Raw genomic sequence first — 25819 nt, forward strand, 5'->3', positions numbered from 1 at the left:
TGGAGAAGGTTTCCAAAATTGATTGATAGCACTGGGATTGTGGGTGTGGAGCTGGTTTGAAGTGTGTAATATCACAGGGTGGAAAACTTAGAGTTTGGGGTTTTAGAATATAGAAATAAATATGAAGAAAGATGGAGGTTTTAGGGCGGAGACAGGTTCTTCTTCATGGGTGTGGGTGATGTTTTGTAATTGGACAGAAAAGTCCACATTGCGGGCTTCAAGTGATCAGTTATTGGGTTAAAAGGGAAAATAATTGAGGTGTCATTTCTTAATTGGATAGTTTAGCCTTAAAAGACCTTGTAACAAGAGAGAGCCATTTTGTGCCTTGCTAATGAAAGACTGCAGAACTCACTGCTTGGAGACTGTAACATTGATAAGGAACAATAAACACCTGAGCCTGAACATGAACTATCATCTCAAATACCTTCAATCCCAACCTCAATAGAAGTAGAAAAAACAAGCAGAGAACCCACAGTGCACCTACAGCCATTTCCAAGGCATTTTTAAACCACTTACCTTTGGCACGCCTGGCAGAGAAGGGTTGCCACGAAGAAGTGCAGCTGGGCAAACCACCTGAGTGCCTGCAAATTCCAGGGTAATCTGAACGAGTATAGAGGGGACGGGGGCAAGGTTGTTGCTGGTATCCAGCTTCACAAACTGCAGTCAAAGATGTGAATGAAGTTTGTGTTACCTTTATTGAACACCGGGTGCAAGGCAAGGGCTGAGCTCACAGTACATTAATATGGACGTGAAAGCTCTTTGTTGCAGGAGGGTTGTTATTACAGGTTAAAAAAAATGGAAAAAATTGCTCATTTAGAAATAAATTCTATCAGACTTCCATAAAACAACCTGTTCAAACTAAAAAAAAATGCTTTAAATGTGAATGGAAAAACAGTTCCCAACCTATTATTTTCTTGGAAATTTTATTTTCTCAAAAAAGGAATTAAAATTCCTTTGTGTCTTCAAAAAAAAAAAAAAGTGATACATTTTATTCCAAAGTTCTATTATACTCTTAGCAAAGCAACTGTTATGATTAAAAACCATTTACATAATAGAAAAAAAAAAAGAGAAAAACATGGACCTTTAAATATTAATAAATCTGACATTGTGATGTTTTGAAAGAAATCTGTTGCCTAAATATAATCTATCATCATATCTTTGGGAGCCTGGAAACTCCATATGGTAACTGACATATGTCACTGGGAAAATAAATAAATCTGGACGTTTCTTTTTGCTTCACTGTAAAATGATTTATGCTGTTGTTTACAATCAATAAGGCTAAAAACAAAAATATGAAGGTGTTTTAAGATCCAGAGCTGAACAGCACTACCCTATTTCAATTTGTCACTATGCAGAAGTAAAAAAGCTATCTCCTAATGAAAGGAAGGCTTATTAGCTCAAACACTACACCTGGCTAATAAACATAATTCTCAGACCAAATTAGTGTCTTCACAGAGCTCTCCTTGGTCCCATGGAGACACAAACACTTGGCTGAGGCTCACTCAAGAACAGATAAAATGCCCCACTACATAACTGAGAACTGAGGAAAATCTGACTTTAAGAGCTCAAGTAATCAATGGGTACTTTCAGTGAGTTAGTTGTGTTTAACTATATTTATATTATTTATTATATATTTTATATTATTTATACTTTTTTCTTCCACTTGCTTTTCTCTCAAGAAAATACTGTACACTGCAAAAGCCCAGGGACCAATGGCAAGCTCTTCCACCACCCTGGCAGGAACACAGCCCTGCAAGGGGTGAGGTAAGAAATCACAGCATCCTGAAAAGGATTGTGAGTTTTAAAGCCAGTCAGGAGGGAAACACAAATGAGTCAGTGCTCCATAAGTCACAGAATTGAGGAAGGCAAATGGAAGAAGTCTTAGAGGCCACCTAAGGCATCTCCTTGCTCAAGAGCAGGGAAAATTACATGAATTTTCATACAAAACTTGCCTAACATGTTCTTAAAATCTCTTGCAGTTGTTAAAACAGAGGGCCTGCAATTAGATGGCACCCTAAGTGATCTCTCTTTAGAGATCTTGTTAATTCCCAAGCAGTGACAAAACAAAAGGTTACAAGATGCTTCCAAAAAAAAAGTTAAATTAAAAAAAAAAAAAAATGCAATGGAACAAAACCAGCACAACTTTAATTTTCTTGGGCTTTTTTTTTTTTTTTTTCCTTCTAAATAATTCCCAAATTTTATTTTTCTTTTAAATTTTTGGGACACCCTGAGTTGGGATATCTACTCAAACTACAGCAACCCCAGATGTCAAGAACTGAGAAGTATCCAAGTGATTTATGTGTAATGATCGACTGGGTGTTTCAGGAATCTGAATCTATATTGTGAATGAAAATGTTAGATCCTTGCTTAAATACTCCAAACCAAACTCTCTGTGTCTTTACAGAGCTCCACATCAGTTTAGTTCTGGTCTTGTCTGCAGTGGAAATCTTCCAGCTTTTAATACTCAGACTCCTTAGCAATAACAGCTGCCACCCCTGCATGCCAGAGAATTATCCTGTTTGCCTTCCTTCCTCCAGTGCTGCCCAAGATCATCCTCAATAATGTGGCAGCATGGAACACAACCAATCCCAGCTTCTGCTCCCAAGTAAAATCTCCAGAAAGGAAGGAGAAAGACAGCAAACACCTTCAGAGAAATGAGCCTGTGCAGACATAAGTGCTCTGAGCACATGAGTGGAGAAGAAAGAAACCAGATTTTTTAGTAGTAATAGTATTAGTATTATTAGGTTTAGGACAAGGATTAACTGTCATTTTTTCAGGCTGACGGAGAACTTATTTCTGAAAAGAAACTAAAGCTGGGGACAGGGTGGGAAATCTCTCCAGATAATTGCAATTGTCCCACTTGTGATATTCCCCCTCTCTGAGAATCACTGCAGTTAACAGGGACAGGCTTCCGTGATTCCATGCATGACTTACACTGATGCCAAGAAGAACTCTCTGCAATGCAACATTCACTTATTTCCCAGCAAACTCATTTAAGCTCCATAAAATGTGCATCCACTTCTCCCCTTTGTGGGGGGGAAAGAATGAAATATTGAGACTGGTTTCCAAACCCATTGCTTTTTCTTCCTCCCTCCTTTTCTCCCAGTGCAGCTGATGAAAAGGCATCATTCCCAGCCGTGTCTCACTCACCAAAGCGTTAAATAAAATCGTAAAGTCAACCTTCTCATATAATGAAACAAAATATAATGCAGATGTCATGCATCTAGCTAATCACCTACATGATGCTGCCCAAACAGATACCACCAGTCACACACCAGAGGAACATATTTCTTAAGTATTGCCTGAGCTGTTTAGTACCATTATCACTTCCTCAGGCATCCAGGTAAGTGAACATGCATTACTCAAAATCACAGCACTGAAAGGATCAGAAATTAAACTGATGAACCATCCATCCTGCCTGTCCCACTGACAGAGGATTAAGGATTCCACCTCAAATCTTTATCCTCTGTAATATATAAAATATATTTTTAGTGTTAGTTTACTATTCTTAATGTCTTTGGTGATTAACAGTATGGCAATAAATCATGCTTACCTACAGGAAGTTACTAATTGAAATTAAGGAAATTAATCTGCAAATCATATTGGAAATCCAAGGAATCACCTCTAGAATAGGGTCCTACAGACTTCTAAGAAAATGGATGTTTGGGGTAAGATCTTGCTGGTACTGGCAAAATTCCCATCACTCCTCATCACAAAAGGGTCCAGGACTTGCAGTTTATTCTCCAACATTTGCTGATAGAATTACTTGACCAAAAAAAACCAAAAAACCAAAAAAAACCACACAAACAAACAAACAAACCAACCAAAAAAAAAAAAAGGCAATAATTAATAGCTATCTCTACACTTGCAATCAATTTTCATCCCTTAATCTGTCAAAATTCTCTTCTTGTCAATAAAATCTTTTGAAGGTTCAGTCTCCTAAACTAAGGGATCACCAGAAATTTGCCCTACATATGTTGGATGAGTTACCAGTTAAATCCTCAGATTTCTGGGAGCATTTTGCAGACAACCTGATAGGATTTCTTTCCTTACTTGAAAATAAACAAAAGAACCCCGCAAACCAAACGAAACCTTTGCTACATCTGTGAAGCCTCCAAGAGCCCATTTAGATTGCAGAGTATACAGATCTCACAGCCAATCTTTACTTTTGCAAATAAATTAATGAAATCCTTAATGAATTTGCAGATCCTCAATGCCTTTACTCCAGTTTATGCACAAGCATGGTTTTAATAAGTTTATAACAATGGAAAATTTCATACTCAATGCCAAATGTTAGACTGTCAGTAGCACACACTCTTGAGAAAGAAAACATCCATAAGGATACGGCAAAACATGTGAATGCTTCTTCATGACAGTAATTTTTATCACATCTTTAAAAACAGATTATTTGTGTCATGGGGCAATTACATTTACATACTAACAATTTTGATGTCTTCCCTCCAGCTGAAGTAATCTGGCTTTTTTCTATTTTCTCATTTTTCTTGCCTTCTTCAAGAATATCTTCCTCCTTTTCATGCTGTGCTGGATCTCATTTTCTAGTCTTTTGTTTATTTTTCAATTCATTCAGACTTCATTTCTAGAAGCAAAAGCCAGTCAAATGTATATTAGCAATGTCATGCTAAGACAGCAAAGCTGGTCTACAAAACATAAAGACTTAAACATAGCCCTGATGTTGAAAATATTTAAACCATAAATAACAGCTTTAAAAATGTGTAAAGCCAAAAAAAGAGCATAATTTCAATAAATTAGCAAAAAAGGAGCCATTACAGTTAAAAAATTGAAAAGTCTAATTTATTTAACACAAATCAGCCAAACCAGCTGGAGATGTTATTTACAATATCTTCAAGTGCCCAACATCTTTCTTTGACATCTTGTCTCACAGAATATAAATCTACATTTTTAAAAAGGTAAAAGGAATGGCTATAATTATTTGTTATCTTTTTTCTCTGTCCTTGCTGTTAATTGAATTTCCTCTAGCTACGGCTTAGGCTGGAAATAGCAATTCAGTCACACTTAATTTTATTGAGAACTGTGATATGTAAATGCAAAATAAACAAAAAAAATACAAATAAGGATTTGGGCATTTAAGGATAGTTGGGTGATAGTATCTTCTCCATTGCCTTTCAAATTAATTCCCTCTCCATTATGAAAGTTTTATTTGTATTGCCTCTCACACTCTGACAGTTCTTTACCTCCCCCTCCTTCCTGATAAAAAAGCTGAAATACAAAACAAAATTAAAAGAGGTTAAAATGACCAAGAAATTTCTCCAGCATTTACCAATTTTGTACCTGGTTGGAAAATAATCACAACCAGGAATATTTTTCTCCCAACAAATCTGTTCTTGAACTTGCCCCATGTAGTCAACCTGATCCATTTCCTAGTCTTACAGAAACTCATACGTTTTTTGACCCTTGATTAATCCCCAAAAAAAAACAACTAACAGCACCTGTTAATTCAAGGTCAAAAATATTACAATAGTAACCCCATAGTATTCTGCTTTGAAATGAAACTAGAGAAATGTAGACACGCAACAAAGAAATCACTAAGGTATCTAAATAACATATATTCATAATTTTATATTAGTGCTAAGGAATATTTTTACAATTTTTTAATTTGATATAATTTCTTTCCTTTCATCACGGGGCACCGCTAAGTGTGACTTCCTCCTCTTTGCACCCTCCTTCAGGTATTTGTGCTTTCATGAGTTCATCCCTGGACCTTCTCTTCTGCAGGCTAAGCCATCCCAGCTCTCAGCCTTCCCTCATAAAAGAGATGCTCCAGTCCCATCATCATCATCATCATGATCATCATCATGGCCTTTTATTGGATGTGCATCCAGCATGTCCCCTTCTCTCATGTGCTGAGGATATGTAAACACATATTGTCTCACATAATTTCAAACTGATTTTAAAAACATATTTTATTTCCTTATTCCATTATTTTGCACCCATTTTCAGAAATGCTTACAACCAATGAACAGCTTATCAGATTCACTTCAAAACTAAAAATACTTCAGTAGTCAAAAAAGAAAATATTTGGATTCTATTATTTGCATAACATCACACATAATGTGACTAAATTCAAACACAATAATCAACTCAACTTTATGTGTAGTGCTGCTTTCTCTGCATGTTGGGAGTGAGAAAAAGAAAGTAACTGCTGTCCATCCAGATGGCAAAACACATCTCATGCTGACTGAGACATGTTTTGCTTTTGAAATGAAAAGCATCCACACATACTGAGCCTCCAGGCACTGAGCCCTTCTCTTCACCCCAGAAGAGCAAAAACTCTGCCTCCTACCCTGGAACTCTCTGTTCTTCCAGCACACCATGACAAAAATGATCCTCAAATCTCAAGTCTACTTATAACAGCTTAAAAAATGAGTTTCCTGCCAATGGCTGAAGCAAGAGAACACCAGGTAACTGGTGCTTTTGGACTAAGCTGTTGGTATGACCATGAAATCTGGCAATTGCATGGGTCAATCAAGCTGAAGACACTCAAGTTTAGACCAGAAGCAGGCATGAACATGGCTTACAGCCAGAGCACCACTCAGCTGTCTCTCTACCACTTGAAAACTTAGTAGCAAGATTCTCTCTTTCCTCTTGCAACTGAAATGTGCTTTGGGGATGCTTGTTCTGTATCATTTGCAAACAACTGCAAGAAAAGGTGTACACACAGCAGTGGTGTGTGTGTGTGTGTGTGTGTGTGTATATATATATATATATATAATATCAAAATGAGAATGAAAGCAACAGTCTAATTAAACTGCAAAAAAGACACTTCAAAATCCCAGTGTAGGACATTATGCATAAATTTAGGAATTCCTTGTGATTCTGGCAGTACATGCTCATGAAGCAACATTCAAAACAGCTTACATTCAAGATTTTTTGCAATTACAACAGCTAATGATTACAAATGGAAATAGTCTCCAAGCTTCAGTTTTTCTTAGAAAAACCAACCTCCATTTTCAAGCCAAATGAAGGAGTACCTAACTGCTTCCATGATATGTTCAATTATGTGTAAGTGGACATGTACTATCACCTAGTTGTGAAACAGGATTATGAAGAATGTCATCAAGTTCAGAAATACATAGGAATGTATTAAGATAATTTCATAAGATCACAGGATGTTTGGAAGGCTTTGGGGTCCCAGCCCAGCACAGTTTTGGGGTCCCAGCCCAGCTCAGGCTTTGGGGTCCCAGCCCAGCACAGTTTTGGGGTCCCAGCCCAGCACAGGCTTGGGGTCCCAGCCCTGCCCCACAGCACCCCCAGGGCTCCTCCAGGGCTACTATCCCTTCTCTTCCCAGCCTGGATTTGTGCTTGAGATTGCTAAACGTTTTATGCATTTACCCAGTTGCAGTTACAATTTCTATATATTTATCAGTATATTCCTATTAAAAAGATGTAATTTTAACACAAACATGCAATTTATTTTCTGACAAGGTGTGAAATTGGTGCTTTGCAGCTGAAAACGCGTTTCTTGAACACCTGAAGAAAAAAGTAGCTAAAGTATGCAACTGAACTATTCCCACGGCCATAGTGAGGGGCTGAGATAAATTTTATCACTTTTATCCTTACATTTGCACAAGTACAGCTATGTATCACACACTGTATCATGTATGTGTGTGTGGCTTAATCCACACTGTCACTTTTCATTTATTTCCTCCTTTTTTATTGTGGGGAACTAGGCTACTACATTTTGTATTTTTAATTCTCTATCTAAACTTAAAATTATTAAAGTACATTTTGGATGTGGAAAACCACAAACCACAAAACCATTTCAGCAAAGATTGTGACACTAGCAGAGAACTCAATTTATATAGATTTATACTGGGAGTAGTTTAGAGAGCTCTTCTGTGTCTTCTAAAGACACAAATTTATTTAACTATAAGCTGCCAGCTCATGAAGCACTGTCAAGAGTTTTTCCCTGTTGATCTTCAAAACATTTCTATAGGGCACCACTTTGAGAGAACAATTTGTATGGTAGTACAGAATGTCATAGGCTTGATACCAAATTAAAATAACATAGATTTATGATTAAATAAAAATGTTATGAATTAGAGTCTTACCTGTGGTCAGTACAAGATCCCTAAGTGAGATGGGGAAAAAAAGCAATATTTACCCAGTACCATATGATGTGAAAAGACACCTATGGGTATACACATAAATTCAACAGGAGAATAAGCATCAGAGGAAGGGAAGTGCACACACAAAATCTTTCACTTAAATCCTCTAAAGGAACTTCTAGACAAACGCTGGTGGTAAGTAGGACTTTTCTCAGTAATCAACAATTTTTTCTCTCACTGATTTCATTACTATCTAGTTTTTAACTCTGAACTGAGACAGCATGAACTCACTCTCATGTGCTATCCCTCTGCCTCCCCTTTAAAAGACGAAGTCCCTACATATATGGTACTGCTGGAATAGCTGCAGATTAAATAGCCTAAGGAATGTATGGAGAAAAACAATACCAAATGAATTAAATTTCTTAATATGCTTTTTACAAAAAGTTTTCATTTCTTAAGAGAGTAATCTTCCTGGTTTTCCAAACATAAACTTATAAAAGAAGTTTCTTGGGCTCCAGGGTTAATTGGCTACTTGAATGTGCACACAGCAAATTCCCAACACCCTCAGGAAGAGAATGACAGTATCTAATTTCTTTCATACTGATCTGTATTCAGAAATAAAGAGAAGGAAGCAATACACAATGATTTATTTTTATGAATGTCAGGAATGACAATGCACTTTAATTTTTTATCCATCCCAAATTATATATGAGCCAAATATTTCATTTTAAGAGTCCTGTTAAATGTTTTCAAAGGTCTTGTTCTATGTGTTAATGAAATAACTCACTATTTTTTTAGCTTTTAGGAATGGTAATTGCTGTAAATCTTGCAAATTAGCATGAGTAACTACTATTTGCACAATCCTTATAGTTTTGGTGTTTGATTAAAAAACCACAAGCCACAAAAACTAACAAATAAACAAAAATAACCAGCACAACAAAAGTCCAAACAAGCAAAAACTAAACTGAGAGTCTGTATTGCTACTTCTCAGGGAAGAATAGGTCTCAAAAAGCTCTGCCCTAAGCAGCCATGGGATGGTCCACAGGATCTTCGTACTTGCCCTGGGAGGCACTGAAGGTCCTGGTGGAAGTCTGTTCTCTTCTGGTTGTCATGGCTGTGAAGCAGAGATATTTTTACAGGCTTTAAAAACAAGTAATCTTGAATGAAAATTGAACTCTGCCAAACTAAAGGAGATCCTGTCATGTAACATGCATTTTTCATTTCTTCCCTATAAAGGAAAAAAGAGGCCAGAGGGCAGAAAGAATTCTGAGATTCTCTGCTCTCTAAAACATTGATGCACGATTTCATTGCAAACAATATAAAGCACCAGTGGGAAAGTCTGGGTGAGATACTTAAAACATTTTCCCAGGGAATTTCCCTAGCTTCAGTTTCAGCAAAGGAATACCTTCATACAAAGAAAGATTCTGACAGGAAATATCCAAATTGCTTTCCTAGCTGCTAATGTTTTTATGGTTGTACCCAAACACAGTGTGTATATATACAGTATCTATACATGTTTATATATATATACACCCAACAGCACCTAATTTATCATTTCCTCACACATGAATATAAGATGTTCCTTCTGCTTTCTCATGCTTCCTGATCTATCTCTTTTGGATTTTTTCATAACATTCCCATGCCCTAACCACTCCAGGCAGAAGTGGACAGCTACTAGCACCGTACTGAGGCTGAAGCCAAGTGAGACAGGCTCCACAGCAGGATCAGAAGCAGGAAACCAACCCACTCCTTTTGCCATGGAGTAAGGGAAAAATGCATTCTGCAGCAGGGACACAGATTCCTGACCTACACAAAAAAAACCCCAGGCTTGGAGCAAACCACTGAAAGAGCAGTAAAAAACTTACAACTGCAGATACAGCCAAGCAGTGACCAGCTTACACACACACTGCAAGCTTAGGGGGAAAAAAATTGACACTCACTGGATCATGTTTATTCCAATATATCAGTCAATAAATAAAGGATATAATTTCCAGGGCTCAAATTAAAGTAGTCTTAGACATCACCCTGAAACTACCAAGGAGAATTTATAGAATTTTGACTCTGATACTTAAACTGATTGATCGTCAAATTTCAGAACAATCCTGCTCCCAGTAAAATCAATGCAAAATTGTTATTTTGAAGGTTTGTGGCACTTTTTAGATTAGTTCTGTGAGCTCTAACTCCTTATACAACATCGCATAAGAACTCTACTCTCCTCAGTACTCATCACATTTTCCTGCAGCACAACGTTCTGAGACAAGAAGATTATAAAAACAAAATATTCCATGTGAAGAAAAAGGGTTTTTTATTTGTTACTTATGACTTCATTCATTTTGTGTGCCTCTGCAGTGACAGCTCAGGCTTGGCACAGCAGAACTTGTGGTAAGCACAAGTCTCATGTCAATATTATCTCATGAATTCCCTGTGCCTTTGGAATTCCCGAAGGTAAGCTGCTTACAGTGAATAAACAGGACATAGCTTTGCTGTCAGACTATCATGACCATCAAAAAAACTGCTCATAAGCCCTTGCACCATGCCGAATACAGCCTGTAAGATCTCTCTTTACATGCACTCAGATAAAAGACTGACTTTTCCTCCTTCTCTAGAAGCAGATCCAATGACTAGAAACAAGAAAAATTCATTTTCTTCTGATAACCTATCATTTTTGTTTCCTCAGTCAAATTAAAGAGGTTATAAAATGTCTGTATGCAAACAGAAATTGCCAGCAACCCTGACACACTGCTTAGAGAAACTGTCATGGGATTTTTAAATTTATTTATTTACAATTTCTCCAGAAAAGAGAATCACTAAAATACATTGTTGAGAGCAGTTTTTACTTAGAGAAAGGGCTAATACATATTAGGAAAGGCACTACATAGCAGCATAACCCTCCTTGCACCGGCGTTTTTTGTAGAATTCCTGTGGACAAATGCTGGATAATCTCTGTGACACTGACTTTGACAGGAGTTTCTTCCAAAGACCACACAGCCACAGGCACAATACCAAGAAAAACAGTAGGATCATTCTTCTTGTCGATCAGAGAGAATAAATTATTATAGACAGGACCTGCTGCTGACCCCTTCAGATCTAAATCACAGATTACATTCAGATTTGGACTTTATCTCCACAACTCATCTTTTTTTCTTGCCATAAATTCAAGCACAAGTCGGAAAATGGCCCATATTTTAGCTTTATGTGGAATGAACATAATTCTCAAGGAAAGCCTCCTAAGGCTGAAGCCACTGTGGGACCCCTGAGCAAGTGATTTAAAATCTCCTTTAAAGCACAAGGCTACGCAATCTTCTTTAGTGATCATCTAATTTGAAGCCAGGCCTAGCTCTCAAAGAACAGTTGTGTAATCTTGGCTACAACTTCTGGAAAAAAAAAAGGTAAATTGTCATAAAATGCTTTTGCAAAGTCCATAAAGTAAATGGGAGGCAGATTTGCAGAGAATGTTAGGGTTTCTAAGAACAGTTAACAGACTTCAAGAGAACAAGGACTTGCACAAAAATGTTCTATCAAAAAAAAAAAAAAAAAAAAAAAAAAAAAAAAAAAAAAAAAGACAAAAAAAATTCAAAAAAAAAAAAAAAAAAACTAAGAGCTAAAACTATCTCAAGTACACATTGTCATCATCACATGTATGATGTGGACATGTATGATATATGATATATCACATCACCCACACCAGTATGCCTCTGCACAACATCCAGGACAACAACTTGCTGCTTGAATGTTTTACTGAAAGAGGAGAATGACAGATGTGAAAACATATGTATCCTCTCAACAAATATAATAGTCTCAGTAGGAGGCAAAAGAATAAACATCACACAAGGCACAGTAAATACAAACTGAAAGTGTTTATTATATTGTCACTTCTAATTCCAAGAGATTTAACAGATATTTCCTTGTAACATTCACATGCCCTTTGGAAACTGTGATGACAGAACGATGTGTTACTGCCTTCCTTTTATCAAGACAGCAAATCAGATGCATCAGATGAAAACATGGGCTCACTTGTAAAGCCAATCCCAGTTTGGGATGCCCTTCAGCACATACTGGAGCACGATTCAGTACCATGCACTTGTACCCCAAAGAGCCTTGCTGAATCCATGATGGAATGGTAGCACAGAACACAAAGCTGATACTGTTAGCTCATGCGTATGTCATCAACTCCCTATATCTTTTTTCACTGGTCATCTACCTTTTCCCAAATATCCTTTCTTGATGTATTTGCTTCCAGCCCCAGCCCTCTGCTTCCTTCCAACCTTCTCTCCAAATCACTGTCTGTACATCAAACACTCGAGAGATGGAATTGCAGTTTAAGGCAATCCCAAAAAACATGAACAGATTAAAAGGCCTCAAGGGATCTGCCAAGAAAGCCTAAAAAGAGACTTCAGATTTGAGGAAAAAGAATAAGTATCAGAACAACTTTTGGCTCTTGTGATATGACTTGCAAGTATTTTCCAAGAAAGTTTTTGGAAAGAAATCCCAGAAAGATAGAGCAGAGGCAAGAACTGGGATGAAGTTGTGGCATGCACCCTCAGTCTCAAGAGACAAGATTCAGTGTTCTCATCCTACATGTGTAATTCTCACACTTTAGACATAATCTAGGAGAAAGTGCGACTGGTGATAAAAATTTTGGATGAGAAGTTAAGTTGATGTGTGACATTATGCATGTAAGTAAAAGCTGTGGGAGAAGTGAGTTTCTTAGAGAAACTTTGTGTATTTGCCCCATATTGCTACCGCCTATCCCTGAATTCTCACTCACAGAACTGAAGCTTCAGTAACGTTTCCACCCATGCTGCCTGTTTATCTGAAAAACTGTTTCAGAAGAAGTTCTACAAGCAGTTTCAAGCAAGACTCAGCAACGGGTACTCAGTCATGTGCTTGTCCTTCCAAAACAAAAGCATCATCCCCTGCAGAAATTCATGTCCCAGCCCTGCTCCCTGCTCTGAGGAACCATAAGGGAACACATTTACCTGGATTTAACTATGCCATGTGCTACCAGAAGAGTAGAAAACAAATAAATATAACGAGCCACCAATCTGCTCTGTTGTAATTTTCAATAAGAATTAGCCATTCAGAATCTTAATTTCTAATTAAGACAAGCAATAAATAACCCTTGATTCAACCTGAGTATGTTTAGGCAGTGACATTTTTCTATTTCGCATTTCCATTACTTCAGCCTGGTTATTTTCAAAGACAAGAACCACTTGCTCCACAATAAAGTGACACCCTTGAGCTGAATTAAACATGCTGTATTCTTGCAAAGTTAGCTATTTTTACACTTGAATAGTCAAAGCAAAAATTGGCAGTATCATACAGCTCTAGTCAGGAGTCAAGTTTCCAACTGTGAAATGAAATTCCGTAAAGCAATTGAGTATGTGCAGTAGGAAAAAAAAAATCCACTGCTATCCCCATGTCTAGTTGATAATGATTTCTTTTATAAAATGTATTGAATTGCCATTTATAAAATGAGCTGTTTTAAAGGAGAGAGCTGGGACCCAGTGACAAGCTGCTGAAGTTATCAAATTCTTCAGGGAAGGTTTTGCACACATCTCTCCAAGACATAGAACAAGACAAAGATGAGACATGAAAAAAAGATAACCTTTTGAGCAAAAGAAATTGTTCAAGGTATTTGATAAATACATCAAACATCAGATAAAGTTTGGAGCCACAGAGGATTAAAAATGACAGTAAGTCCACCTAATATGAGTGTGTTTCTCCAGACATTTAAGAGGATTTTTTTTTTAATCTCAGGAACAAACATTAAGCTGATAAAAAAAGATTTTTTAAAATGTTCAAGTAATGCCCTGAACAAGGATTTTGGAGTTAGGTGACGAGAGGAGCCAAAAGGAGTGCAGGGAGAGTCAAGTTCATGATTTCCAAGGTAAGGAGGGCAAATGTAAATTTTCCTAACACAGGCTGGCTATTTCATGACCTTATCCTGCAATCCTCCATTACCAAAACCTTGCCACAAAAACCTGACAGAGCAGGAAATTCTCCCATGGAGCCTCAGAGTGGACCAAAAAACACTACTGGTTTGTAAAAAAGCACCCAGTTTTAGGTGGAGAAGGAGAACACTCAAACAAAACATTCCAGCATAGGAACCTACACACAATCAAAATCCAGTGTATGTTCCACTAAAAGCAGACCCACTGCCAAACAATGTGGCAAAAAAATTGAGATTCCCATTTGGAAAAATAGTGTTGACTCAGCACTTGCAGTTTGCAGCTTGGCACAAACTTTGTTTTGGATACTTAGTAACCTGTTGTAAGGTAGTAGCTGCAAACATTTTGAAAATGCCACATTATAAAATAAGCCTACTGGTTATTCCATAATGAGAAGTTTATCTGTAAAATATTTCCTCCTGCTCACTTGACTGGTAAATTTGACCCTAGCCTTTCTAGCAGAGTGACCTTGTTAGTGTTTATAATGAAGATGATGTGAGTCCTCACCACTGTCACTTCATTTTAAGTTCATATTTAAAGTGAATGAGTCAGTACAGCCTGAATTACATAGAAAATACATAACAAAGTCCAAGACTAAATATTCACTGCACTTTCAGCATGCCTGACTGCTGACCAAGCAGCCAGTTCTGACACAAAAAATGTCTGTGCTTTGGCAGACGTTAGCTCTTTGTTGACCTCATAAACAAGGGGATAATACTGATGCACAACGAATATAAACTAGAGGCACCAGCAGACTTCACATTCAACATTTCAAACAGTTAATATTTCATTATAATGATCACTGATAGGTGACACACTATATTTCACCAGCATATTACAAAAACATTCTGAAAAACTAAGTTTGGAGAAGAAATCAGTGAACAGGTCACTGGAGGAACTGACAGGCTCATGTGTAAATGGAATAGTTTAGCTAGAGTGAACCAGAATGTTACTAATCAATCAAAATATCATAATAAATCTTTGTCGTTTCTTGTCATGTATTTGCAAGAGGGTGAAATATTACCCAGTTCCCTCAGGACCTGTGGATGCATCTCATCAGGTCCCACGAATTCGTGCACCTTCAGCTACTTTCAGCAACTTCAGAAGTTCCAGCTTTGAGCTCTAAGAACTAAGAGGATAAATCATTTTTATATCCTCACTGATGTCAAAATTGAAATTACACAGTTTCACCTCTTGTCAACACTGGCATGTCTGTGTATGGTACCTAAAAATGGATTGTAAAAACATCAGTTACTGCTCTTTCATCATGGTAAGTCAGCAGTAACCACGCTTCCAGGCATCCTTGTTGTAAAAGGCACTGTTAAAAGCTGTTGTCACAAGTGAATTTCTAGTCTAACAAGACATTAACAAGAAAAATTACAGCAATACTTGCTTAGCAGCTAAACCATCTGCCATAATTAGAGAGAGAAAGTAACAGTACAGAGAGTTTGTGCTTAGGCCAACTAGAAGTTGCTGGAAACATCAGTCCAGAAAGTGTACTGTGGAAGTACTTAAAACAATAGTAAACAGAGGTGTAATTACATTGTTACAGTAAGTTATAGAGGAACAAAATGATCTTCAATAGGTAAAAGTGATTTTTTGCATAAAAAGTACATAAGAGAAAAGCGTTCCTTCCTCCACCTTTATTTCTCTTTAACTGCTGTATTTTTTTGGCATTGTCTTACGGAAACCCTCAGCACTGGGAATCTCCCAGAGCATGCCTGCAATGACTGAGGAAAAAAAAAAAAATAAAACATTTACCACACTAGGCAAATGCTCCTCAATTTTTGGTTCTTATGCTTGGTCACCCCTTTTCATGGAAATTACAGTAATTTGGTATCTTAGCATACCACTTTACAACACATACAGTTGGACATGTTGTCTACACAAAAAAGCTCTTTCCAATTCATTGTATATCAACTGCTTGACTTGGTAGTTTGAGTACAATTTGTTCTTTTAAGTTGTAAAAAAAAAATCCCTGCATAGGTTAAACACCTTCTTCAAAACACAGCAGACTGAGTTTAATTTATGGGTTAGCCCAATATGTCACAAATGTTAGCCTATTTAAAACATACATTTCTCTACAGAATATTCACAATATCTAGCATGGCTTTGGAAACAAATAATACCTTTTTGACAACACTGATTCTATTAAATGGAGCTCTTCTCCTCAGCATTTCTTTCCAAGATTAAGGGACAAAAAAAATTGATTATTTTTTTTTTTTAAACTACATTTTAATTTTTTTTAAAGACATGTGCAAGTCTTTCACTTACCTCAGTCAGGGTGACAATATGTATAGCTGTGAACAGCTAGAAACAAGGCAGAAATGGAAAATGTTATAAATAATAGGTTTTACAAATGATACAGAAACATGAATATATTAAAAAGGCTTGTGCATGACTAAAGAATTGTAAAGAAGGGAAAAGACATTACGTGTGACAAGTATGTGAATCATACATATCATATGTATATTAGAATAACTGTATTTTGAGGGCGTCTTTTTAGTTCCGTGCATATTTTAAACCACATACAGTCCTCTGAATGGAGAAACCAATGAGAAGACTTAAAAAAAAAAAAAAAAACTTTTTAAACTATAGAAAAAATAAATAAGCACAAAGAGGGCAGAAAAAATAAGGGCATTTTTTCTTTTACCACCAAGTAAACTGAGTATTGCACCTGCAAGGACAAATGGGGATTTCAGGGCTCCTAAGACATTCCTACACACAAAAGATCTCCTTCAAGCACAAGCTTTAGCAACCAAGCAATGGCTGTTACAATGAGGTAGTTCAAAATGCAAGTAATTATAACGCTGCTTGCTGTAATTGCAAACCAACGGTCTTGGTGTCTGTGATAAAAACACAGAGCTTTGCATAGTCCATTTTAGAGAAAGACATGAAGACAAAATAAATAATGCAAAGTGAGCCTTACTGTGCAAGTGCCAGTGCAAGTGCAAATCCTTGTGAAGCCTCTGGAATAGGTTCTGTGCAACCAACCTTCCCCAAAGTATTTTAAACAGTCTTTTGGGAGATTTAATTAATGCTGCAAAAGACTAATGAAAAAAGTAATTCTGTGAGGGTAAAATATTATTGTTAGGCATTTATTTCAGCTGCTGAAGTACTGATAGTACATACAAATGAGACTCTGCTTCCATAAGGAATCACTTACATGAAGGGGCAATTTTTGAACTATTTCACATAATGTGAAAATAAATTTATCTAGGTACATTGCCAAAACTGTGATTTTGTCACTATGCATACCCAGCTTAGCTGCTTTCATGAGTAACACTCAACCTATAAATCTGTGCTCAACTTTTCATAGTATCTGTGTTTTTCACTAAAGAAATGACACCAATAAGCAGACACAGCAAAGAAGTTCCTAGAGCACTTTTATATTCATAATAGCTTCAAAGTATAAATTATACAGGTACTGTGTTCCTTCCCCCCACAATGCTAATGGCAAACCAGATGATACAACCAGAGTTAACAGGCAAAATTTGGATGCACAGGCCCACTTTTTGCTTTAAAACAGATGCAAAAATAATAATATTTTAGCTCAGGTTGAGAGCAGTAACTTGAGCTGTGTATGTTAACCCTTATGTTAGTATGTTAACTGTTAAAGGCTAAAAATGTTAATTATATAATCTTAAAGACAATTTGTGAAGTGGTGGCTGACAAAATGACAATAATAGATCGTCAGGAAGATGATCACACATAAAGATACTATAGTACAAAACAAAACTTCCAATTATTTTATTATCTTGTTTATAACATATCATGATACACTGAAATAATAATTTAATACCTACCTTAAGTAACAATTTAACACCTACCACCTTATATTGAATATCATCATGAATGATCCTGGGAAATAAGATCAATAAATGCACTAGGCATAAGCAGTATCTGGGGCTCGGGAAAGAGTTTATTTTTTCTCATGTGATAATTATCTCATGCCCTAATACCAAATAATATATATGTATTCTGCAGTAAAGCTGTAGTTGGACAAGCTCTTTCTGCCAATATAAACTGGCGTCGCTGCCAAGAAAAACACTAATTCTATGCATCCATTTCCACCTTTTTTATGCTACAACTGTCTCACACTTTTCTGTGGGCCAGTTGAGCCTCTGTGCCACTACGCCCTGACCTGGATCTGTGAGATGATCCAGTCCAAAAACAGCTGGGACAGGAAAGTGCCCTTTGAACTGTGCCCTGAAAAAAATATTTTCAGTGCATATTTACATTTGAAAGCAAGTCAGTTTCACACCTCAAGGAAGGATTGCACATTTGGAAGCTTGACTGGTTTTAACAACTATAATGGAAGAGTAAAAGATGCTCCTTCTCCTAGCAGACTCCTCCCTCCAATGGCATCCTGCTGCTACCAATGTCTGCAACAAATCTGTGACTGCTTCAAAGGACAATTCCTTTTACTACTCTGCTTCACTTGCCTGAGACTTATGTGGGCTCTCTGAAATCAAGGCAATGAAATTGAGAAATTAACCCAAAGTTTTGCGAAAAATCATATAATTAATATAATTAACATTATATATATATATATATAATTAATGTAACTATATAATGTCTCTTCAGCTTCTACTCACCCTTTCCCTTTAATTACTTAGTATTTAACAACTACTTAATCTTATAGCTAATACCTGACCTTATGACTGAAGGGAAGTTAATTTCTAAGTTGAATGCTAGACAAAATAAGTTATCATGTCAACAAAGACAAGAGGGTAATTTCTGTAGAAAAGCAATGTTTCTGTGTGACCAATGACAGTTTTTTTGTCTCTTGAGCCCTCTGTCCATGACATAAACAAACCAATTTAGGGAGTTTATGCTACTTAAAAGCTTTTGTGAAGTACACACATCTGAACTTGACATTACATAATTTCAGCATTTAGAAACAGCTGTTTACTTACTCATAACAGAGGGTTTTAGAAGCCAGTATGGTTTTTATCTTGGTCCTCTCACTGTATCTCAGTGATTGGCAGTTTCAACCCCCAAAGTATGGCCCTGTGTATTTTGTAAAAATACTAAGCTTTCTATGACTCTTTCTTCCATCAAAATCATAAAAGATAGATCCTGTGCATTACTTTCTTTAGCTACCTGTGGTTTTTTCTTATTTGTATTTTTTGGCATCTAGATCAAGGAGAGAAACATTCTTTGTGGGGAAAAGTGAGTAAGAAAGCAGCACCTGAAAGTACTCATCACCAAGTCATATTCACAGCAGCAAAATGTAATTATTGAAGATGAAAAAGATAACCTGGCAAAAAGTAATACGTTTTTTAAAGGAAAAAAAACCAGTAGACATAAAAGATGCATGTGAACAAGCAGCCTAAAATCAAAGATTCATAGATTTAAAAGCTGGGAGGTACCAGTATAATCACCCATTCCGATCCCATGCATGGCACAGGCCAGGGAATTTCACCCAGTAATTAATTCTGCAATTCCCACAGTTTGTTAGACTCTCTTTTTATAAAGGCATGCAGTGCAGCACTTGACATCTCCTGTGAAAATCTGCCCTGTCACCTGATTAGCCTCATCATAATTAAGGTACATCGTATTTCTAACACTTTAGAAGATACTATCCTCCATTCCTTTGCCAAAATTCCAATAAATGCCAGACTATAAACTCCTCCCCCCGTGGCTTTCTGGGCCTGGCGAGCACTTACTTTCTATCAGTTTGTGCTTTAAAGGAGAACAGATTTGAGTGCTCAGCTCTATTTCCCCAGCTGTAAAACAACTCTAGATAATCTACCTCTCTCTAACCATATTTACCTAGAGATCCCCGCTTCTGCCCACAAAGAAAACATCTGCGGAGCATCAAGATTAAACTGCTGCTGCCAATGCAACTGTGTAACAGGAATGTTTATGCCTCCACTCAGCATCTCCTCTGCCGCAGCACTATAAAATCCGCTGCAGGACGAGAAGAGCTACATTAAAGCAAGAAACATTTATTATAAAGATGATAAAGCAGATTGCAGAGCGTTATCGTACCATAAATTCCAATTAGAAAATGTTTGAGGAAGGGGGAGAAGAGGCCTGACAGCCTGAGCAACAATGGATTTTAACAAGAATAGGAAAGCATCTTTCCTCAGATTTAGCAAATGGAGGGGGGAAAAAGTATTGCAAACTCTGACAAATAAAAATCTATCTAAACAAAGGAAAAAAATTAAAAAACAACTAGCTAAAGAAATCACAAGTAGGTCACAAGTAATGACAAAAGGTGTCCTAGGGTTCTCTATCAGCTGTTAGTGGTCAAGGACCACCAACAAACGTAATTAAGCCTCATTTCTCAAAGTCATTTTAACCTGTTTTCATTTAAGTATTACTTTGGTGAGCATAAAAAGCCTGGCTTTCTATCCTTCTACAGTATGTAAACATGCAGAAAGGCTACAAAAAAAAAAAAAAAAAAAAAAAAACCTGCTTCCTTGCAATACTGAGATGGCAGCATCAAACTACTTTTCTTGAAAAAGAAAAGTTTGCCTTCAAAATAATCCATGTAAGAAAACAGATGTAGACCATCAATACTGCAAATAACTTTGTTATCCCTTTGGCAAATGCGAAGGCTGCTGGGAGTCTTTCTTTCCCTTCACATTGCCAAAGTTTCTTTAAAGTTTAAATAGGCTGCATTATAGTAACTGAAGGTAGTGGTACCATATAAATAAGCCACGTACAAATTACCACAATCCATCACGATAGAAAGGAAGCCTTTAAAAAAAAAAAAAAAAAAAAAAAAAAAAAAAAAAAAAAAAAAACCAGCATGGATTGACAGGACAAGGGGGAATGGACGCAAACTAGGAGAGGGCAGGGCTGGCTGGGATCTTGGGAATGGGGAATTGTTCCCTGGCAGGGTGGGCAGGCCCTGGCACAGGGTGCCCAGAGCAGCTGGGGCTGCCCCTGGATCCCTGGCAGTGCCCAAGGCCAGGCTGGACACTGGGGCTGGGAGTCACCTGAGAAGGTGGAAGGTGTCCCTGCCCGTACGGGGCGGAGAGCATAGAACGGGATGAGCTTTAAGGTCCTCCTTAACATAAACCATTCTGTTACTCTATTTTCCGTCCGTTTAGCGGGATCCATGAGCTCTACAGTAAAAATGGTCCAGTGCAGCTCGCGAGATGCACTTAACCCTCATCGCCTCAGCCCCACTCCCGCCATTTCCCGCCGCCCCTCAGCCGCCACAAAATGTCGCCGAGGCTATGCGAGACTCCCTCCCCTCTCCGGGGAGCGCGCGCGGGGCTCGACCAACCGCAGGCCGCCGTTTTGCACCACGTGATCGCAAGGAACTACAATTCCCGTCATGCCCCCGGCAGCTACCTTCCTCCTTCCCGGTTCCGGTTCCGGCTCCCGTCAGCCGCGCCAGCCTGAGGAAGGTCGCTCAGGGCGGACGAGTGGCCGCTGTCCCCTGTCCCTATCATGCTGTCCGCCGGTGTCCGCCGCTTCGCTACCTCCGCCATCCGCCGCAGCCACGTTGAGGAGGGACCCGGGAAGGTGGGCAGCAGCGTCCTGGCCCGCTGAAGGTCGCGGGGAGGGGGATGGCGGGGTGGGGGTTGGTGGCTGCCCTGTGCCTGGCTGTGTTGTGTGGGCTTTGGAGTGGCGCGGTGATGACGGTACGGGCACAGCAGCGCAGATCGTGTGGTGGCCGAGCCCACCGCCTCTCCCTGTGGTGGTACAGATGATGAGCATTGCGGTATGAGGGGTAACAATGATACTGTAAACGCTTTCTGATGTACCTGGCCGTTTTTCTGAAGCCTTCGGTCTAATGGCTTAATTTTATGTACGTAACCGATACGAGGAAATTCTTCACGGTGAAGATAATGAAATACCAGAACACTCGGGGGACTGTAGGTGTGTGTCCTCAGGGGTTTTATAATTGACTGCATGAGACCTGCAGCAAACTGGCCCCACCTTGGGCAGCACGGAGAGGAGAAGAGGGGACGAAGTGACCTCCAGAGGTCACATGCAGGCTGTGATCATGGAGTGCCTGGGTGGGAAGGGACCTTAAAGATCATTTTATTCCATCCCCTGCCATGGGCGTGGACACCTCCCACTGTCCCAGGCTGCTCCAGCCCCAGTGTCCAACCTGGCCTTGGGCACTGCCAGGGATCCAGGGGCAGCCCCAGCTGCTCTGGGCACCCTGTGCCAGGGCCTGCCCACCCTCACAGGGAATAGTTTCTTTCTAGTGCCCTCCTCTTTCAGTTAGAATCTGTTTTCTCTTGTCCCGTCGCCGTAATTCTTCGCAAAGAATCCATCTCCAAATTCCCTTCAGATACAGGAAGGTTATTTATTTCCCTAAATACTGTGTTTCTTTCCTTGAAAGAATCTTGAAAATGCTTTGGAACTGCCTGTTTGTTTTGTTCTGAGAGCCCTAGCACTTCTGAATGGGTTAGAAAGGAATTAATGCTTGGCTTGCAAAGGCTAAAACTCTCTTTATTTTCCTCTAGAACCTCCCATTCTCTGTGGACAACAAGTGGAGGCTGCTGGCGATGATGTGCGTGTTCTTTGGGAGTGGATTTGGTGCCCCTTTCTTCATAGTCAGACACCAGCTCCTGAAGAAATGAAGAGGACAGGCTGCAGCTGCTCTGGCTGGGTAACTGCTTTTGTTGGCTTTCACAGCGCAGTGGAACACAATCAGCCTGACCTGGTCAGAATTTTACAGTTCTCAGCCTCCTGCAGCCCAGGTGCTGAGGTGTTGTGGTCTGCAGTTGTACAGTAATAGCTGAAACAGTGGAAGTTTGTGTCCCAGAGCTGCTGCACTCGGTGGTTTGTGACCTTTGCCTCCCCAGAGGCCACTCCTCTCTGCCTGCAGCTCCTGGCTGTGAGCAGAACCGTGTCTGCTTCCTCCCCTGAGGAGGTGGGAAGGTGCAGCTGGGCTGGGAGTCACTGGCACGTGTGATGTGACAGAACAGGATGAGAAGCTGTGATGCTGTAAACGCTTTCTGATGTGCCAGATAAAGCTCAGAGGAAAATTACATTTTATTTTACCTGTAGCAAAACTGTCTCACTATCTACATCATTACTGTCCAGTTAAGGTTAAGTCATTAACAGAAATTAATTGGTGCTTGCTGATGATCCTAATAAAACAAGCCTCAGACATGACTCAGACTGCACAACCATGCTACTTCAGTTTGTCTTAAGGTGATTCCACTTTGGAAGTGCCTGGTGTTGTCTGCAGTCTGAGAAACTAAGCATTTTCCAGGAGCTTCAGTGACCCAGGTAGTTCTTGAAAGGAAATAACAGTCCTCACTGGAATCTCATAATTGGAACAAATTGAGTAATTCCTTTGCCAATTTGATGTTTATTCCACCCTCGACTGAGGAGAAAACCAAATTCAGCAGATTTGTATTGAAACTGGGCATTTAGAACTGTGTGGTTTCATGCAAGTTGAGACCTCTGATGCAAAACCAGACAGTGGATGAAGCAAAGTCCTCAAATAAATCAAAAGTTCTAATTAGGATATATGTTTATTACAGGGCTCTTAAGTTTCTGCAATTTCTTTTTCTTGCAGAGTTGAAGTCTTCTGCACAGCATCGTTCAATGGGGAAATGATAGCTGCAACCCATGCTGGATGTCTCTAAATAAAATCTTAAACCCCAAGGCCTTGGGCTGTGTGTTTTGTGAAACTCCTGAAGTGCTTTCGACAGCTGGTGTGTACTGAGAGCCCCTTCTAATTTCAGTGTATTGCCACTAAATTAAACACTTAATTGTCATAATGTATAAGAACAGAGGGTGGGGAAAATCACATTTCAAAACAGGGATTCAAAACTTCTTTTACATGCCAGATTAATGACCTGGGACAGTTTGTAGCAGTGGGTATCCTGTCACTAATTGATGCTGCAAAAATTTTCACTTCAGTGAGGGTTTTCTGTGGCTTTTCTTCCAGGCTCAGCAGCTCTAAAGAGCTGCTGTTCCCTGATCTCTGTAGCGTCAGCTCTGACCAGGGGTTTGGGCTCTGCCCTAAAGGTTTCAGGCTCGGGGGTGACATGGGCACAACTCTGACCAGAAAAAAAGTATTGGTAATATTCTGTAGTTACCAAAACTGAACCTGCTGCAGATTTCCAGGTGTTTGGAAGGAACTGATGGCTTTCTGTTGGTACTTTTTAGTTGTGAACCTTCCTGGTTTGCTTCCCCCCCCACTCAAGCACCCTCCTGCTGCAGCACAGTGCATTTAATGTGCTTGAACTGAACAGTTCCACAAAACTTGGAATTCTTGCCTTTCTAATCTGTGTGGATGCCAGTTTCTCATCAAATTCCCTCAGCAGAAGTACGTGGGAGTGGTAACACACTGCTCGTAGCAGAGCAGCTCCTGGGTGCCACATTTCTGTCTTCAGGGGTGAGTCTAAAGTGCTGATGACTGTTTCCCCTTTCTCTAGAGTCCCTGATTTCAATTGTCAATCCCTGAATTGCAATTTTCAATCCCTGATTGTCAGATTTCAATTATATTTCTCTAAAATACCTAGGTCTATTTATAAAGCTGTCTTTTAAAACATTTCTAGTTCCATTTCTCAAAAATATACCTAATCAAGTTTCTAAGTCAACATATCTTAGTTTGCATACAAATACATACTGTATAGACCTTCTACCAAACTTCAAAAATTCTCAGCAAATCCATTTCCCACGCCTGATGTGTTTGGGAAGAGCACACATCACCCCTGAAGGTTCACCCTGTGGGAGAGGCAAACCAGTTCCTTACTGTGCTTAAAACGAGGTCTCCTTTCTGAATGCCACCCCTTCTCTTGAAGCTTTCAAAAACACTTTAGAGCATGGGTGGTTAAACTCAGAGCAATTATTTTAGGATGAAATGGCAGATACTTGAGAAGTGTTCTAAAACTCTAATAATCCCTTCCCACAGTGTTGTTACCCTGATGGATCATATTCAGGAGCAGAAAGGTCCCGGGGGCTCCTAGTTAGGAGATGCCTCTAAATCGTGACTGCTTCCAAACCTGCCACCAACCTGAATGAATAAATCACTGGTGTGGAGCACAGTACCTGTAATCTTTCCTCTGCTGCTGTTTTACCTGATACCCATGGCTGTGTGCTGAGGGCATGGAGGAGCTGCACCTCCTCTGTGCTGCCATCCCCATATAATCCCAGTGTTTGTATGCCAGTACAAGTCATGCAGGAATGAAAGCATCAACCCTGCTTTATGTGAGGGCTGACTAAACACATCATGCTAGGCTTAAACTGTTTGATAAACCTGTGCTTGTGTGATGTTACTTTCATTTACTTTCATATTACTTTCATTTACGAAGAAAATGTGGTACAGTTTTGTAGCCTTCATTAATGCAGTCAGTTATTTCAAGGTTCTGTGAGTGCAGGAAGTTGTTGGTTTGTATTTTTGATAAAAACACCTGCACACTGTGAGCTACAAAATGAGGACTTGTGTTCTCCACTCCTGGCAAACTGTTACTCCTGCTGTAATTAGTCCCTTTAGAACTGGGTTCTTCCCCTACATGAGGTGCTTGGGCAGTTTTCAGCAGCTTTTGAGCCCCAACAATTGCCAAGTCCATAAGTTCCCTGCCTGAGTTAATTGGTTCCCTTAGGATTTCAGAAGTTTTCACTTCTGCAGCAGAAATACGTTAATAGCTCTGTGCTTCTCTCTCTGTTAATGCAAAATGGGGCAGTCTGCATTCTACCCAAGGCTGTATTTTACTTCTAGATTGTCTGTGGTTTCATCACTGCTCAATAAAGCAAAGTCTGAAATGCATTATTTTGGTTGCCTGGGTGGAAAATACAGGTTGTCATTGAGAGAGATGTGGCTCCTGTCATCAGTACCAGGTGTTT

At 39.0% G+C, this 25819-nt stretch overlaps 1 protein-coding gene and 2 non-coding genes across 3 annotated transcripts; all 3 read left to right on the plus strand.

Moving 5' to 3' along the window:
• The first annotated feature begins 21361 nt into the window (after positions 1 to 21361).
• Positions 21362 to 23632, plus strand: LOC121350404 (cytochrome c oxidase subunit 7C, mitochondrial). The gene is made up of 3 exons (XM_041461694.1): positions 21362 to 21526; positions 22480 to 22625; positions 23544 to 23632. The coding sequence occupies exons 1-2, from the start codon at positions 21452 to 21454 to the stop codon at positions 22594 to 22596; spliced, it is 192 nt and encodes a 63-aa protein (XP_041317628.1). The 5' UTR covers positions 21362 to 21451; the 3' UTR covers positions 22597 to 22625; positions 23544 to 23632.
• LOC121350406 lies at positions 21705 to 21767 on the plus strand. Its single transcript, XR_005954667.1, has one exon. It is a non-coding gene; the product is annotated as a small nucleolar RNA Z39 (small nucleolar RNA).
• On the plus strand, positions 22922 to 22982 carry LOC121350405. The gene has a single exon (XR_005954666.1). It is a non-coding gene; the product is annotated as a small nucleolar RNA Z39 (small nucleolar RNA).
• Positions 23633 to 25819: the final 2187 nt, after the last annotated feature.

Source organism: Pyrgilauda ruficollis, unplaced genomic scaffold (genome assembly GCF_017590135.1).
Source record: "Pyrgilauda ruficollis isolate IOZ18807 unplaced genomic scaffold, ASM1759013v1 scaffold151, whole genome shotgun sequence".
In the NCBI taxonomy this organism is placed as follows: Eukaryota; Metazoa; Chordata; class Aves; order Passeriformes; family Passeridae; genus Pyrgilauda; species Pyrgilauda ruficollis.

What these genes read in the sequence shown, in the direction of transcription:
- LOC121350404 (XM_041461694.1), top strand. Translation starts at nt 21,452, where the DNA reads ATGCTGTCCGCCGGTGTCCGCCGCTTCGCTACCTCCGCCATCCGCCGC. An exon ending in TTGAGGAGGGACCCGGGAAG is followed by an intron (nt 21,527 to 22,479) that starts GTGGGCAGCAGC and finishes ATTTTCCTCTAG; the next exon opens with AACCTCCCATTCTCTGTGGA.